The sequence below is a fragment of the Hydractinia symbiolongicarpus genome, chromosome 7 (genome assembly GCF_029227915.1).
Source record: "Hydractinia symbiolongicarpus strain clone_291-10 chromosome 7, HSymV2.1, whole genome shotgun sequence".
Taxonomy (NCBI): Eukaryota; Metazoa; Cnidaria; class Hydrozoa; order Anthoathecata; family Hydractiniidae; genus Hydractinia; species Hydractinia symbiolongicarpus.
Genome location: NC_079881.1, coordinates 18,520,926 through 18,538,885, shown reverse-complemented (window position 1 = coordinate 18,538,885; position 17,960 = coordinate 18,520,926). Strand labels below are relative to the sequence as shown.

Here is a 17,960-nt window from a genome sequence, read left to right as displayed (position 1 = left end):
TTTTTACTCCTCCCTCACTGCTTTCGTATTTTTCTTTGTGAACTGCTGCTGTTCATTATTCACGAGAAAACAGAACTGATAAAAAGAGTTTATGTTATCATTTGGCGGGTTAAAATAACGTGAAGAAAGAAGGTTCAGATTTCAGGTAAGGTGTGTGAATTTATTAAAATAAAGTTTTGTTTTTATTGAGAGATTTATTACTTTTTTATGAATTGCGTTAAACGGTGTCACGTTTTGACGTAGATCACTTCGCACGCGTCACCCTATAGTACATATCACGCGACCTCGTATGTCAGTAGTCTTTTTTGCGTTGACGCTTACCTGGTATTAATTAAATCGTATACGCGACGCTTGTATAGTTTCTGTACCGCTTAACAACTTATAATGAATTTTTTGGTAAATTAAGTGGTATTAAATTTAGCGTTTGAAAAGGTAGATATTTAGCCGAGAAAGACTAAACGTAAAATTTCGACGTATTTAAGTTAAAATTGTATTCATGCTTTACTTTTTAAAGAACAACAACTGAATTCAATGTTGTGGCGAGAGTAAGTAAGATCTGCGATCTATTTTTACAAGAAATTTCTATGTATTTTTTATGTGTGTAAATCTCGCGGAATAGAACCAGAAAATTTAAAGCAAAAAATCCCGAAGACGAGGATGCCTCAGCAACTAATTCACTAGAATCAAATCTGACTAAGAAAATGGGCCAATATATCGCGTTAAGAAGCCGTTAAATAATATTGGAAATAGATAAAATAATCGTATTAGTGTGTAGTATAAGCTTGATTATATTATATCCATCCAAAGATTTTGTTTGTGGCTTTACAAGTTCGTACCAACGATATTTCACTACCGAACGCTAGCAATCAAACACATTCCTAGTGCTTCATTCTCTTTTCAGTAAAGAAAAGGTTATGAGAACAAAGTTGGCCAGCACTACTTTTCCTGATACTTCTAAATATTTTTTTCATCTGATCTTAAATATTGATAAACAAAAAAACTAAAAGTAATAGTTCGCCCGTCAGTGAATTATTTACTCTGCGTGGGAAACGAAATAAAGTTTCGCGCAGCCAACCCCGCTCACAGCGCCTTTTGTCGACTTTTTATATTGGGACGGTGAGACGATGTTCGTATTGCGCGCCGATGTCAGAAGAGATACAAGATTGTGAACATGCAAAATACGACATGTAGAAGATTGGTCGTATTATTCCGTTGAAAACGTGTTTGCCGGTCCTCAGATATTCATATCAGATATTCGCCTGTTAGCTTGGAGCAATTTAAATTACTTTAAGGAGGGTAAATCAAAGCTGCGATGCAACCATTTTGAACAGAATAAGGCTATCAGAGGAGAGAATTGAGAATATGCAATCAAACAGGAGAAATGTGTAAATATCTACAGCCAGACTCAAATCTCGACTTTCCTTAGTCAACAAAACTTTTCACCACTTACAGTATAAACATGATAAAGTAAACGTTTAATTTTTAAGTTGACAAGCAAATTCTATTAATTATAGAAAAAAAACATAGGAAGGACATAATAATTTTTGTTTGTTTGTGAAAAGCAAAATATTTATAACCTAAGTTTTCTGACCAAATTATGTGTTTTACGTGCGCAAAATTAAATCTCCGCCAAAATTAAATTTTTAATCGTCCGCCACAATAAATTTTGACCGACAATTTTAATTAGATTCTCGCCACTTGGGCTACTTAAGGTCAGTCCTTTTTTATTTCAGGGTCATTTTCACTAACTCAAGTTATAAAGATTGTGGCATAATTTATTGGCCACCATATCATTATATGAATAGTAAAACGCAGAATTCAACTTTTGTGAAAAATTTTGATGACGTCATATGCCATAAACGCGCTTTACCCGCAGTTTTTTTCAAGCGGTTTTCCGCACCATTAAAGGGTCTTTAATTTCGCGGGAAGTGGCATAAAAGCAAGTATTGGCATGAAGTGTCTTTCGAATACTCTGTATCAAATTGAAATATTTACCTCCCGCGAAGATATGACGTTGTCAATTTCAAAAAATAGATTTAGATTTAATAGAATGCGCGTTTTCGGCATTTTGTCGATGTATATAAACTTACGACAGGGTTATCCTGTAAATAGACCACGTAAGACGCGCTTTTACACCCTTTGTCGCAAAAATTGTACTTGTTCAATGACGCGGAAAACCGCTTCAAAGAAAGCGCGAAAAAAGCGCGTTTTTGGCATATGACGTCATCAAAATTTTTCACAAAATTTGAATTCTCCGTTTTACTATTCATATAATGATATGGTGGCCAATAAATTATGCCAGATTCTTTATAACTTGAGTTATTGAATATGACCTTTGAATAAAAAGGGACTGGCCTTAAGTAGCCCGAGCAGACTTTTCTCCTTAAGGTAATCTTCTTTTTAGTCGTGTCGTGTTATTAACCGGTAAGTTTCTTAACTGTTTTTAAGCGAAAACAAAAAATGTGTCCGGTTAAGGAGAATGTCTGTTTAAAAAATTTCACTTCGTTAGGAAAATCCAAGTTGCTGTAACCGTATTGTTTTGCCAAAGTAAGCAGCCATTATGTTCCCTATAATTCCTTTCTAGCTTATTACGCGAATTAGTCTACATAAAGAGAATCTTTTATGAGAGTTTGACCGTGTTTCGGCGAAGCCATAAAACATTTTTGCCGCTTCAGTCAAGTTCAATTGAAATAAACCCACAACACTCGTGTTATAAATAAAGTTTAGTTCCTTAGTTTCTTTTCTTATGTGATGCGTAATTTTTGCATTTAAAACACAGAAGTTGTTAATAATTTAGGATAGCGTTAAAGCAAAACAAAAAACTTTTTGGAAAGGAAAAAACAACATTTAAAGTAAAACACGTTTTCTTTTAGATTGCGTTATAAAAATACACTTAAACGTTCATACGAAACTACGGGTTGGGAGCAGGTGTAGATGTAAGAACTTTTCAGCGGGACACCCTCTACGAGTAGCATTTTGTTGTGGTTATAAAATTATGTGGCGAAACATTGAGAAGAAAACTGACGAGATGGAAGAAACCTCACCATTTCTTAATCCAACAATATATAAAACCGCCAGAATGAAATCTCAACCCGTCAGGACTATTCAAACTTTCGACGAAAAGCGAGGAAGATACACTTTACTCAAAATTGAATCGCCGTGGAATGACTTGATTACCCAGAACACTGAAAAATCACCTCGATTAATCAAACCGCGTAAATCTTTTGAAGATATTAAAAGAGATGTAGCAAACAAGGAGGAATTTACTAAAAAACAAGTCGCGAATATTATGACCAAACGAGACAAACGATCCATAGCTGTTATCTTGATAGGAGTGCTTATCGAGTCAGAAATGCCGTTATATTTTTATGAAAGTTTGGAAAAGTCCCAGCACCTCAGAAGAATTTTAAACAGTTTTATAAAAAACTCGAAATCTGCTGAAACTTTATTGAATGACCTGGTACACGCTAGTTGAAGGATAATACACACAATTTGATGTTTATGGTTCAAAAATTTCCGATAAGTTTAAAGTTCAGTTACGTTGAAATGCTTTTTGGCGCCAAAAGTGAAGGTGGGAAAAAGGTCTACTAAATTATTATATTTCTAGAAAGACTGATGGGAAATCTAAATAATCGAAAGATGAATATCACATATGAAGAATTTCAAAATATAGAAAACTGAAAGTATATAATTTTGGATAAAAAAGTCAACAATTGAGAAGGGGTCCCTTAGAAAAAAGACTAATATTTAAGAACTGGAGTTCACAATCAACAACAACAACAACAAATTGTGACGAATTAATCAAATATTTTAATAACTGTACAAAAAAATAATTTATAATAATTATAAAATATATACACAATTTAAATTATATCTAGAATATAAAAAACAAAAAATATATCTATATTCTGATCTATATTTTTCAGTTCGTGCATGTGGAGCAAAAATATACTCGTTTAAGGCAGGAAAAACCTGGAAATTTGCATAATTAAATAGCTTTGAATTTGTACGCTATAGCATTCTCATTGCAGATAAAGTTAAGTTCTTCCTAAGGACATCAGTCAACCAAATAAGAGCGTTAGAAAATATAAAAGTATTATTGATTTTGTAGTCGTTTTGAGAATTTGGGTTTTAAATTAGGAAAAATTAGGGTGGAAATTAGAAAATCTTATTTTAATAGGTTCTAAAAAAATTTTAGGAATTCCAAATTCTTAACATTTTAGAATTTTTAGGAAGAGCCAAAAAACTTTAAAGATCCTGTTTTCGGATTTTAAGGAGTTAACACAATTTCGCCATTTACCTGGGGATTACATTGCCCTTAAACTATCGTGTTTAGAAATTATTTTTAAAGTTAATTGAAACTACATGGACATTTGGAACATTTTAGAACGTTGTCTTATTTTTTTGGCAAATGTTAGAAATTATTATCTAATTCAAATTCAGTTTGACAATCCAACAGAAAATCTCAAGATTGTCACAGAGTACGCATAAGCAGCTTATCAGAAAAAAAGATTTTCTGAAGTAATACAGGAAACTTGAGTTTGACGGCATATCAAATCACACCATGCCGATCCATGGCCTACTTTATAAGTTCTACTTTTGCCGATCCTAGCTTACTTTATAAGTCCTACTTATGCCGACGCAAATACTTGTAAAAGATTAACCGTTAGCATTTAAACCTAGTTTCTCCATAAACTTAACATCGACGATAACTGAAGACTAATACAAGAAGGGAAGACGTGTATGTGAACACAAAAACAAAATAGCGTCCTCTATTAGGCATCTTAAGACAAACATTTTCCGCTGTTGTACATCAAACCTTCCTATGTACGACATTCTGGCCGGTTTTATAAACTTAAAAAAATATTAATGTATCATAGAAATCATGTTTTGAAAAAAATAATTTAAAAATCCGAATTATATTACCTCTTTTAATTTTCTCTCGCATTAAATAACTTATAATATGATATATTCTAAGACCATGTTCACACGTTGCAGATAGGTATAATATATTCTACTAAGACCATGTTCACACGTTGCGAATAGGTATAATATATTCTACTAAGACCATTTTCACACGTTGCAGATAGGTATAATATATTCTACTAAGACCATGTTCACACGTTGCGAATAGAGATCGCTTCACGAATTTCGTACTGGATAAGGTATCGGTTCACACGAAACTCAACCTTTTCGAATGATCAAATATTTCCATTTCGACACAAAAGCGAAATGATTTTGCCCCGATACCACTACAGCATCGTGAGAAAAAAGTAGCGGAACAAAATGGCGTGAAAATGGTCTCAGTGAATGTAATCAATTTCAACATCGAAACCCACTCACGAACACAACCTGTCGGCTCTTCTTCACAAATTAGACTGATTACTTAAATATGACTGGTCAGTATATACTATCCATTAACCAATCATATATATATTTATCTTCTTTTATTCTATTTGAATATCAAACGAACTATGAGTGGTTCCCAGACCACTACTTAACGAGGATGTGAAATCAACACTTTTGCCAGATATAGGCCGTGGACTGACTGTACGTAGTTGGGCGGTCGCAGATTTACTACGTGAATGATTCTTTAGATCCTAAACACAAGGGACACATGCTTTTAATTCCTATTTTTCAGCAGGATGAGATCAATAGTGTGAAAGTTAAAAAAATAACGTCACTGTCTTTCCCAGAACTAATACTATCCCTGGTAAGATACTTAAATTACAATTTTTTTCATATTGCAACTAAGAAATTTGGTTTCAGCCTGAAGCTAATTTCCAATCAGAAATTGAACTCGAAATTTCAACAGGAATATAATGCATTATTAAAATGACTCATGAGGAAAGACATGAAAGCTCGATTTACCCTGCACAAGATCCTATAGCTACCAAATTTTGTAATGGGACCCAAGCAGCTATAGTTCAGAATTTTTTAGATTATACCCTGGAATTGTTCTGTTTTTTTACTTGCTCATCCTGGAACTGTTCATAAAATGCAACATTTAACTCTGTGAAAAACTCTGCCTTGAAAGATATTTCTCAATGTTTCTTGTGCGTAAATTTTTTGCCTTGTCATTGTTCGTATTGTGTTCTTAGTTTTCGGCTACAAGATCATCATGTGTTATCAAATAACACTATGCTGGTGTATTCCACACATAAAACAAAACAAAACAAACAAACAAAAAGCAAACAAACAAACAAAACAAGGAAAGAAACAAAACAGAACGAACGATCACGAAACAAACATATATGATTGCAGCATCAACGAAAGTTCAACTTACTTTCTTTGATATCAATCCTCTGTATAATCTACCATCTAAACCTTCGATATCCACTTCGCCACTAAAAAGATATTTAATGCATTTCAATACCATCCTCATTGACACTAATATTATTTAAAATCAACTGATTTGTAACTCCGCTCCATACAATCGACTTACATTAGTACTGACTAAAAAAAACTCCCTAGTTACATTGGCCAGGGCTAACAGGAAATCAACGAAGCGATTTATCCGCTTAATATAGACACAAGACGCAGATAGGATATGTTAATAACCTTAAATATCTATAAGTAACAAATGAATCTTTCTTACTCAATTAAGATCTCATCAGGGTCTTGTCTCATTGTTGCTGGTAAACTTGTGCTTGAACTAAATTAAAAGTTACATTAAAAAATAATTGAATTAATTGAATGAATGAATGAGTTAACGTGAGTAATGGAGTGAATGAGTGAGTGAATAAGTGGATTAAAGAGAATGCACAAATAAATACATAGTGAATGAGTGAATGAGTGAATGAATAAAGAAAATGAATAAATAAATGAATGAATAAATAAATAAAGAGGTGAATGGATAAAGTCTTTTGGCAGTGCACCGAAGTTATATTTCATCTACACTCTTACCCTGCAAAGTACAGACGACACTGTATACAAGAAAAGGAAAAAAAACAATGAGAGAACAAATAAAAAAATAAAGAGTAAAACATGGTACTTGATTCTGGCTGTGATGCGTTTTGGTGGGGTGGATGAAGTGTGTTTTCCACCGCAAGCTCGAGTGGATTTGCCAGCATTGTCACCTTTCAAGCTAGAATATAATGACAAACAAGATAATGAGTACTATAAAGTAAAAAATGATAATGTTTGTTACTAGAAAAAAAAGGAAAGGTGTTAATATTATATTTTTACATGAACAAAATGTACTTCTATGAGCTTGAAATAACATACATGGCCACACTTACATTTTTTGTAATAGTCGTAACTGATCTAATTCATACGCATTTAAAGGTCGACCACGGATTGTTTGCAGATGGCTGAAAATAACAAATTTCAAAATCATTCACATTGCATAGAACATTAATGCAACAACTAAATAGTATTTTGATTTTGGCATGTGAGACTTCTCTTAGTAAGAATATTTTGCCTCAATAATTTTTCTCGCTAATATTTTGTCTTGGTAATACTTTGTCTCGATAATATTTGGCCTCGATAATATTTTGTCTTGATAATATTTTGTCTCGGTAATTTTTGGCCTCGATAATATTTTGTCTTGATAATATTTTGTCTCGATAATATTTTGTCTTGATAATATTTTGTCTCGATAATATTTGGCCTCGATAATATTTTGTCTTGATAATACTTTGTCTCGATAATATTTGGCCTCGACAATATCTTGTCTTGATAATATTTTGTCTCGATAATATTTAATCTCGATAATATTTGGCCTCGATAATGTTTTGTCTGGATAATACATAGTCTCAATAAAAAAAAGTATAAAAAACGAAGAGAAGAGTTTACCTGTTTGTCTGCATAGTCAATGGTCGATCGCAAGATAAACAGTTGAATTTCATTTGACTAAAATTTGAAAAAAAATTATCTTTACGACAGGAAAAAAGGGGCGTGATCCCCAAAACATTTTAAGAGGGGTAGAGTGTATACTGTATTTTATAACATGGATTTATATGCGTTTTGCTTAAAAGATTATTCATATCAAAAGATGATCACTCAAAAAAGAAAAAAGAAATAGAAAACGTAAATAAACATAGAATGGTTTCCATATCAGGATAAAAAAAGATTCTTACGTTCTGACTGCAGCCGCTTCTTTCTTATGGGGATAGAAACCACCCTGTCCATAGTGAGGATGGCTACAGTCCACATCATCCGCATAATGGATGTAAGGCATTGTTCCTTTAGACGGGGTGTAAGCCGACGAGCTTCTTGATTGACCGGGCGTTCCTTTCGTGGGTGTGTACGAGGAAGTATTTTTCGACGGATTGTACGCTGCTGGATTGTCCTGGGTTAATGTATGTGTGACAGTGACGCCGTTGCGTGGTGACGATTTGTGTTTTTTAGAGTCGTGTGGTGGTGTTCGTTGTTGGTCTTGTTCCGCCTGTTGTTGGGACAGGGTATTGTAACGGTTTTCTAAAAGTGGAAGTTTTGTTAGACAGCGAATGAGACAATGATGCAGTGCGAAATAGAATAGTTTGGTTTATCACTATAGTCACTATGTATTTGCACCGCAGTGCTTGTAAGCATATTAAAACGCGCAAACGACCTTATTCGTAGTAAATTTTTTCGCGTTATTTAGTGAAATTTAGTAAAAAAAAGTTTTGCACTAAAATTGTGATAAGTCAAAAAAAAAATTATCAATGCGCGAATATTAACACGCGTGAAATTCGTTTCTATTAAGACTGCGCGAAAATTAATACGCACGAAATATATTTTTCTTCGCTGCACGAATATTAATACGCTGGAAAATAGTACGGTATTAATAATACCTTTAGAACAAACAAAAAATCAGCATCCACAGAGGAAAGCAAAAATCCTTTAATATTCAAAAGAGGCTTGAATTTAACAAAGAAAGGAAATCACGAGTAAGACATTTCAGTCCTTTCACATCTCAGGACGAGACAAAATAATACCTAGATATTCACGAAGTGGTTGTAATTCCGCTCTGTCTAACTTATCATCCAAATCATCCAACACATCAGCCATTTGTTTCCTGTAGTCACTTTCCTAACAGAGAAAAATTAAAATGTTTTAACTATGTAGAGTTTCAAACTTATCAAATTAAGCATGATAGAAATACTCACGTGATCACGCAACCTATCTGCAAGCTGTTGTAACATTTTATTTAATTTAGCAATTGCGTCATCAAGCTCATCTTGTGTCACTCCATTTTTATAATTCATAACTTCGCTGCCACGTCGTGAGCTACCAGTCTCGCTTCCACGTCTCAAACTACCAGTCTCACTTCCACGTCTCTTACTATCAATCTCGTCTCCATGACTTGACTTACCCAAGTCTTCAAGTAGCTGAAACAGTAAAAATTGTGTTTATACAGAAGTGTAAAATTTCTTTATTAAAGTAAGTAATTTTTTTAAAAAAATTGAAAATCAAATGAGCGGACTTTTAATAAACTTATTTTTTGTAAAAATCGCAAACACCCAAATAAGAACAATACCTTTTCGTGTCGGTTCAGCCTTTCATCATCTTTATCTAATTTGTTTTCTTCCAACCGGTCAACAGAAGAACTTAACGCCTATAATAGAAGAATATTAGAGGGAAATAATTTAGTATTATTGTTAATAAATATGTCAGTTTTTTTTTTAATTTCCAAATTTTAATTGGCATAAAAACAAATCAAGGATTTTGGTGAAGACAATCTGCAAGAAGTATTTAGTATGTCACAGCAAGCGCGGATGACGTTGTTTTTAAACTACGCCAATGACTCAATACCGCAAGTCTTGACTAGCTTGTGATAAAATCATGCATAACCAAATTTTGAGAACAAAAAATATCGTCCATCCGCAACTCAACGATTGTATGATGTCGCAAAATGTTTCTTGATGGTTAACGGTAAATAGATGACACAAGTTAAATACCACTAGAACGTATCCAGCAAACTATTCATGTTTCGCGAAAAAACAAAATATACAACAAACAAGTGAAAACGACAACTTACTTCAATTGCTTTTTGTTTTCTGTTGTCTTCAGCTTGCAGATCATCCATTGTGCTTAATAAATCAGCCATTTGTTTTTCCAATTCATTCAACAATGCTTTCAGTGCAGGAACTTTCTCGTCATCCACTAAACTTCGCCAGTGCTGAAGTCCATTTACTTCTTCACGTAAATTACGAAGCAGGTTCAATAACTCATTCAAATCATCTGAAAGAACGAAAAACAAGTTTCTCTATAATAAGAACCGTATTTTGTCTGTTAGCATCAAAATCAAGTGGTGCTAAGGAATCACGCAATAACAATGCCAGGAATTTGTATGACGGGTGGAATTCGGAAGCCCAGGATATTACAACGGCTGAACCTGTGGACTTTTTTACAAGCTGACAACTAGCAAATTCATAAAACAGGTATTTGTGATACACAGAGGATTAAATGTGGAAAATTAGTTCACCTTGAGTGAGAAATCCTTTCAAATCAGATTTATCAGCTTTACTAGCAAGTTGCTCCTAAAATAAATAACAGATTGTAACAATTTTTTTGGGAAGACTTAGTTAATGTTAATTAGCGATTAGCCATAAAAAATCAACAAATAATTACCAACACATTGACAACACGTTTTTCACCTACCCGTGTAACTTCCAAAGCATCCATCAAGGCAGCCTGTCTTTCTGGCAACATTCCAATCTCACGAAGTTTTTGTACACAAGCTTCACTTGGGTAGATTTTAGTTGGACAGGCCTTATGAGTCGAATTAACTGAAGTACCACTATGCCGACTGCTTGGACGACTTCCAGTCTGACTGCTACTGTTTGGTCGGCTTCCCACTTGGCTATCGTGTCGCTTTCCAATCTGACTGCTAGGTCGACTTGAACAGGTAGTCAAAGCGTCCTCCAGTTGTGGCCACTTAACATACAATTCTAAGTGCTGTAGATCGTCCTTTGAAGCAGCATTTTCCATTTCCTCCCGAAGGGATTTCTGAAAAAAATATAGCTACTAGTAAATAATCAAATTTTTTAACACAAACAAATTTATTGTCTACTAACAGGAATTAAATCATGTTTGTATGTTGTAACGTTTAGCGTGTCATTTATTTAAAAGCAGTCGAAGCGTACATATAATTCATGTACTTTAAGATCTTGTTATAGTGGATTACATGATTTCTACACTTTCTTGAAAAGGTTTTCTTAAAACAGATTAACTAGTTCCAAAACATTTTCCAAGATATATTTATATCCAAGTTAAAGAAATAAAAATAAAAAATGGCAATGTGTAGCTTTTTTAAGTGATAAAATCACGTTTAAATGCTATGTTGAAAAAAAAGCACTCACCACTAACTCTGACAATCTTTTCAATTCCCCTACAACAACAAAAAATCATAATAAATTTCGCACATTTGACATTCTATACTAGTAATTATTAAGCTAACAAATACCTGGGTCTGCCAATTCATCAAGCATGCTGAGAGGAGCTTTAGTGCTTAGCTCGTCCTACAAATAAACACGGTTATTACAATTTCATTGCTCAAGAAAACGAGGAAACAAGTAGGTTAAACAGTCGTTTTGTTTGCAGACGATAGGTAATAGTTAATACCCAATGAAATCAAAATACTTTTTCTGCTCCATATAAAGCAGTTTCATAAATAAAGTACATATCGACCCTCATGGTATAAAAAACACTGATTTGATTTACGCTAATAATCTATTTTTTTTTGCACTTAAATATTCACATGAAATTTTTTTTAGTTCCACTAATAAAAAGTTTCTGAACTTTCCTAAAATTGAAAAAAACTAACATTTTTTAAATACGCAACTGTCAACTTTGTTAGAAGTAATCCTTAATGTAAATTTTACAACTAATAAACTTGAAATAATTAACCTGAATATTTTTTGCTACAGCTTTCGCATTTTCCTGAGCTTCAACGAAAGTATCAGTCAACACAAAATCTTCTAAGTCCATAAGCTTCGCACATCCATCCATTTTATCTTCAAGATTTTTCTATATCAAGAGAATATAAGGTTATTCGTTAGACTTTTCAGGAATAGTGTACGATAAAACCATGTGAGTTTTTTTGAGAAATTGACCAAACAGTATACTCCTGTTTTCTGAAAAAGTGAAGTAAACTTACTAGGTCTTTGCTGAATTCATCACTCTTCTCTTTAGCCAGATTTCCTATACAATAAAAAATTATATTGTAATAGTTGTTTTTACATTGCTGGATCACATGGAACAAGACTTAACAGATACCTTAAAGGTTTATGTTCTTCTTGCTTTAGGTCAACCCCTTTAAATTTAGGTTGACTATATAGTGTGGATAAGCAAGTTTTTTTCTGAAACAAGTCGTAAGCTTCAACCCACAAATGTTAAACAAGACGGAATATATTTTGTTTATTCAAGAATATTTTCTGTGAAAAGTGCCAATTAGAAATGGTGTCTGAGAATTTTACTACTATAAGGAAAAAATCATCAAATCTATTTGGAACTAAGTAAAAGGGTTTTTAAAATCGAAAAAGATTTTTCCTGTGAGAACTTCTAATTTAGTAGAACTGCAAAAGTTTTTCCTGCAAAATTTTGTGTATATTTAAACTGCAAACTTGTTCTGTAAAACACTTTCTTCCATAAAAGTGCATTAGGCCTTTTATCACAGATTTTATTGTGTATCAGATAAACTAAGTTACTTGCTCTACCTAACTTTCAGTTTACTGGACCCAATACAATAGAACAAAAAAGATTAAAAAAACGCAGAAACTTTATAGGCAGGCAGACTCACCAGCATTATCGATTCTTTCATCAATCCGCGAAGATCTATCTGACAATGCTTTCAACTGACTATATAAGTCATCAATCTGAAAATACATAAATAATGACACAAATGAGAGAAAAAACTTCATTAACGGTGGGCTGGATTAGAACATTGATAAACAACAATAAAAAAATATTCGTAAATAATAATTATTATAAAGCTTTTTTCTTTTAAGAGTTTTTACTTGATTTGAAGACAAATGCTTATTCTGTAAAAGCAAACTTTTATTGTTTTTCAAGTTTCTGGAGATGAAGAAACATCAGATTTGTATCTTAAATATACATCTTACATCTTTACCTTTTTCCAAAACATGAAGAATAGGCCTTACAATAAGAGTTCCTGTATTTGCAGAAGTATACTTAGGACTCTTTTGCAGATGCACAAGCATGCACACCTACCTGGCCTTTCACTTTATTTTGTTCATCACTAAGTCTTTTTAACTCTGGAATTAGCCTGTCTACCAGTTCTGTCAACTAAATAGAAAGTGTTTAATCATATTCAATTACACAGCTTTCCTGTATAAACATTTAAAGATAATAAAAGAAAAATGTATATTAATTTGTAGGATGACTTTGGAAATTTAGTCATTTTTCTAATACACATTTGTGTACATGATTGACTTTGTTTTGAAGCATGCATGTTTAAATTTTGCCTTTGTACAGAAGTTCACAAAAAATAGTAACCACAATGTGATTGGTTAATATATTTTCATCAATATCTACTACAAAACACAATGTTTACATCCCAGTGAAAAAAGATCCTACAAAAATCAATGCAAGAATGCACAAACCTTTTCAATTCCTTCTTCCGCCCCACCCATTCTATGATTTAAACTGACAAAGTGCCAAAGATCTGTAACCACTGTGTCCGGACTAGTTTTTTCCTGTGCCCAACATCTGAGTTCATCAACAGACGGAAAGTCTTTCACAATCTTCAACTCTGATTCAATATATCTAAAAAGATCACATTGTGTACATGTTTAAACAGACATAACTATCACAAATAAAGTTATTCAAAGCATAACCATACCTCAATCTATCTTCCACATCTGTAGGTAACAATGATGATTTTTTCTCTTCAGCTTTTTGTTGACCAATTGGACTCCGAGCATAATCAGACACAATGACAGAGACTTTTGACCTATCTCTACTGTATCCACCACCTGCTGTTCGAGGACGCATATTCTTTTCATCTACCTTGCTTTTTATAAAATTATAACCATCACAAAAGTTGGTGTCCTCTTCATCAATGATCAGTTGTTTTTGTGACAAACCAAACTTTTCAAAAACCTCCTTCATTAAGCCATGTAATACGTAAAGATTGAGTGGTCCTATCTCAGGACCACCTAAGGCAACATCTAACACTGTTTCAAAATCTAATTCCATCTTAACCATGATTGAGCAGTTCTAAAAATAGAGTTTTAATTGAGAAGAGGCATTATTTCTTTAAAAAAAAAAAATTGATGTCATCCAATGTTTATTCATGTTTATTTAAATGGTTACTACTTGATTGAAATTTGTTTAGAAATTCTTGATTCATTAGATAGAAAAGGCAATATTCTTTCTATGACACCAACGTTTATATAAGAATTACAGCTTATGCAGGAATAATTTTCCACAGGTTTTGTGTTACCATAATTACCTGCATATACATTAGTATTAAGTGCTGTAAGATCATATTGTAAGAAATAAAATATATACAAAATATATTTTTAAATTAAATATTAAAAACCAATCACAGGTAAAAAAATAAAAAATGTATAGGAACGTTAGGACTAAAATACGTAAACGCCAGTCTCCACAGAACAACCAGAAAACCAGCAGTCCATACAGATCGACCAGAGAACTAGCAGTGAACTAGCAGTATAGTGACAGAACGAGCACTTTAAATAATTACAGTTACAGAAATAAACATAGAGGAAGGAGAAAACTAAAAAATCATTCAGATCTCTGAAACCATTGCAAAGTAACTGCACACTAAATATGGGTAACACATTGTGACAAAAATATGGGATTATTTCGACACTAATACATATAACCAGAAGCAAGCAACTTGGGGTCGAGTCAGGAGTTCCAAAGCTAATCTTTTCGGAATCAATATCTTATTAATTGTGGTCTATAAAAAAGGATAGATGGAAGGACAGCACTACTCTAGGCCTTGTGATATACGTTTTAAATATGAATTCTCTTACAACTCTTGCTCAAGCTACCTATAATTATTTTTGCTTGTGCTGTTCCCTTTTCTCACCTACAATGAAGACTAAATTGCAATTATGTTGCTGTGATTGTTCATGTTATAGAGCTTGATTAGCAACAAAACCAACCTATTTTCTCATATCAACACTTGAAGCTAAATTCTAAAATTGTGTTTTATTATCAAGAACTAAATTTGGACAAATAGACCTGAAGAATGCTCATAAAACACAACAGGTAAATGTATAATAAATTTATTTGCTGTGATTGAGGCTCAATAACACTAATTTATTAAAATAAGAAACATCTAAACTAAAATAAAAAATATGTTTCTTATAATTAAATACATATTATAAATATTTATCTAAAAAATAACCCCATGTTACTGTGATATATACTTGAGTATAACTACCTTCTTTGTGTCTCGTTGCATTCGAGATGTTTGAAAAAAACGAAAAGAAGAAAAATATGTATTTAGCTTTACTTTCTGCGTTCTCCTGCACAGAGTTCTAAGTTCATTCGCTGCTGGTTCTCTGCTTGCTCTGTTCGTTCGCTGCTGGCTCTCTGGTCATTCTGTAAAAACTGGTGGTTACTTATTTTACTCCTACGATGTTATGGAAACAGGGTGTTGGAAGTTAGAAAGCAAGAATATTTTGAGAAAACGGCTTTATGTTTGGTTTATTTAGTCAACTTAATGCATCATTGTTCTTATTTTTTTTTCAGACTACTTACTATATTGTGTTTCAATTGTAAATTAAACAAGGTAACAAGTTTATTTGTTCAAGAAATAAAAAATAGGGTCCTCGCTCTACCGGACAACTCCCTGCAACATCCAACATCTCATACAGTGTGCCATCTCCCCAATTTCTTTCATATGGCTTGTGTTAACCCAGGGCTATGGTAACATTTACTCACACATATTAAATCACTGCCTGAGGGAATCAAATCCTGGTCTCCCTCACAAAGGCATACAGGGTGTACAATATTTATTTTGTTGTACAGCACCAGAGCTTGAAATCTGAACCTTTTTAGACTAGTCAATTGTGTTAAACAAGTGTAATAACGTTTTTTAATATCATTGTTTAACTTAACACACATTAAAAATAAACATGTTCTGAACAGAATTTACTTTTAAAAAAACCCAATACTTATGCTATATACCTTCCACTGAGTTCCCACTGGATAAAATGCATACTGAGATGATTTGCTTCTGGTAATAAAACAGTATTGCAGGTATGATTTACATGTGCCTTGATCATTCATTGCTGTTGAAAATATTGGTGGTTTCAGCTGGTTTAGGTAGCCACTGCTTTTAGTAAGTACACCAGTTTGATATTTTGAATATATTTACAAATATTAATGCTTAGTTACCCTAATTTTCACCAATGCCAATCGATGATGTTATAATTCCACATAATTAGTTAAAATTTCAAGACTTCTATATACATCTTGGAAACCAATAAAGATTTTTCAAGCTCTTTCATATGCAGCAACTTGTTTTTGGGGTAAGCTTTAATAAAATTAAAAGATTTCTCAGAAGGAAAGATCTAAATTAGGTGGCCATCACTTGATTCATTTTTTTAAAACTATTTTCTTCTTCTTTTCTTTGATACCCTTTTTTTAGCGGCGATTTAATATGGGTGAGTGAATGTTTCCATAGCCCCAGATTAACCCATCAAAGCCATGCCATTGGGGAGATGGCACACCACTGTGTGATGTTGCAGGGAGTTATCTGGTAGAGCGTGGACCCCAAATGGGTTTGTGTAGCTCAAAATGAGCATTAAATACTCCCCATTAAAGCCATGGCCCCTCCTGGAGATAATACATAGGGTATATCCCCATTGCCCTCAGTACCAAATTACATTGCACACAAAGTTGTCTACCTTAAGAAAACATTCATGGGGTGGCTACCAATAGTAGTTCAAACTAACCAGCCTTTTCTATACTCTTTTTATTGTAAATGGACCTGTAAGTGAACGATCAAGAATTTCTTCTAAAGACAAAATTTATCAGCTTTTAGGTCTCTAGTAGCTAGGTAGCTATTGTAGTTAACTGAAATAAAATACAGATAGCTAGTTATATTAGTTTTAAGCGTTCCTTAAAAAAGAGATATTACATATAAGATTTTATATATAATTTAAATCAACTTACCAAGTACTATCGAAAAGTTTTGTTATAAACTCTATATTTTTTCGAATGTTTTGATATACACATGGCCTTTTTTCCCGTCTGCCATCTTGAAATGGTCATCTGCAGTAATAAGTATGCCGATTGTAAAATCTTATATAATATTATGGTACGTGCAACCATGTTATAAACAAATCATAGCAACACAGAAATTTCTTTCGCGCAAACAAAAGAACAAAGGCCTGTAGACCAACAAAGACTGGTTACCATCACAACACATAAAACATATCGGAGGCAGTAAGTTCCAGGGTTTCTTCAGGCTTTTTACATTTAATTCGTTGCAAATGGAATCCGAAAAAATAACCCTGCCCTTTACTATTAGGACGAGGTTTATCAAAAAATCATTGGAAAAATGAGTAAAATAAATGGGCAGTCATCTTATTAATCACTCAACACTTGTGACCAGAGGGAAAATTCTTAATAGTTAACTGAGACTAATTGAGAACATCCAATTAATTAATTTCTCTTTCCTTTTACAATAGAACTATCTATACTTCCATTGATTTTGTGTACAAATTATTAATATTTAGGCGGGAAGACTACTCAACTAGAAATTCGAAGGAACATAAGAGTAAGGTTCTCCAAGAATTTTTTCTAGCAATTATACCAAACAACTACGATGGCCGGGAAGTGCATAAAAATAAAATCTGTTTTATTAAAAATAATCTTTACTTTTGCCGAAACTAAGCTCACATGAGTCTATCAAAGGAACTTCCTTAAATAGAAAACAAAAAAGACAACTTGAAACAGAGTTAGAGTTTTTACTTCGTTAATCTTACATTCTATCTTATTTGCGTTACGAAGCAAAATTTATGACAAAT

The 17,960-nt window shown here is 33.0% G+C and overlaps 2 protein-coding genes across 2 annotated transcripts; one reads left to right on the top strand and one right to left on the bottom strand.

Annotated features, from left to right (window-relative positions):
* The first annotated feature begins 8 nt into the window (after window positions 1-8).
* LOC130649604 (uncharacterized) lies at window positions 9-3,823 on the top strand. Its single transcript, XM_057455919.1, has 2 exons — window positions 9-145; window positions 2,874-3,823. Exon 2 carries the CDS (start codon window positions 2,996-2,998, stop codon window positions 3,473-3,475), a length of 480 nt encoding a protein of 159 aa, XP_057311902.1. The 5' UTR covers window positions 9-145; window positions 2,874-2,995; the 3' UTR covers window positions 3,476-3,823.
* On the bottom strand, window positions 3,788-17,219 carry LOC130649594 (paramyosin-like). The gene is made up of 22 exons (XM_057455905.1): window positions 17,104-17,219; window positions 13,790-14,166; window positions 13,551-13,713; window positions 13,159-13,233; window positions 12,728-12,803; window positions 12,086-12,129; window positions 11,836-11,955; window positions 11,393-11,447; window positions 11,289-11,317; window positions 10,588-10,935; window positions 10,412-10,466; window positions 9,965-10,167; window positions 9,464-9,541; window positions 9,093-9,314; window positions 8,922-9,015; window positions 8,082-8,421; window positions 7,798-7,854; window positions 7,242-7,313; window positions 6,995-7,087; window positions 6,599-6,655; window positions 6,287-6,347; window positions 3,788-5,600 (listed from the first exon to the last, which is right to left on the bottom strand). The coding sequence occupies exons 2-22, from the start codon at window positions 14,152-14,154 to the stop codon at window positions 5,448-5,450; spliced, it is 2,760 nt and encodes a 919-aa protein (XP_057311888.1). The 5' UTR covers window positions 14,155-14,166; window positions 17,104-17,219; the 3' UTR covers window positions 3,788-5,447.
* Window positions 17,220-17,960: the final 741 nt, after the last annotated feature.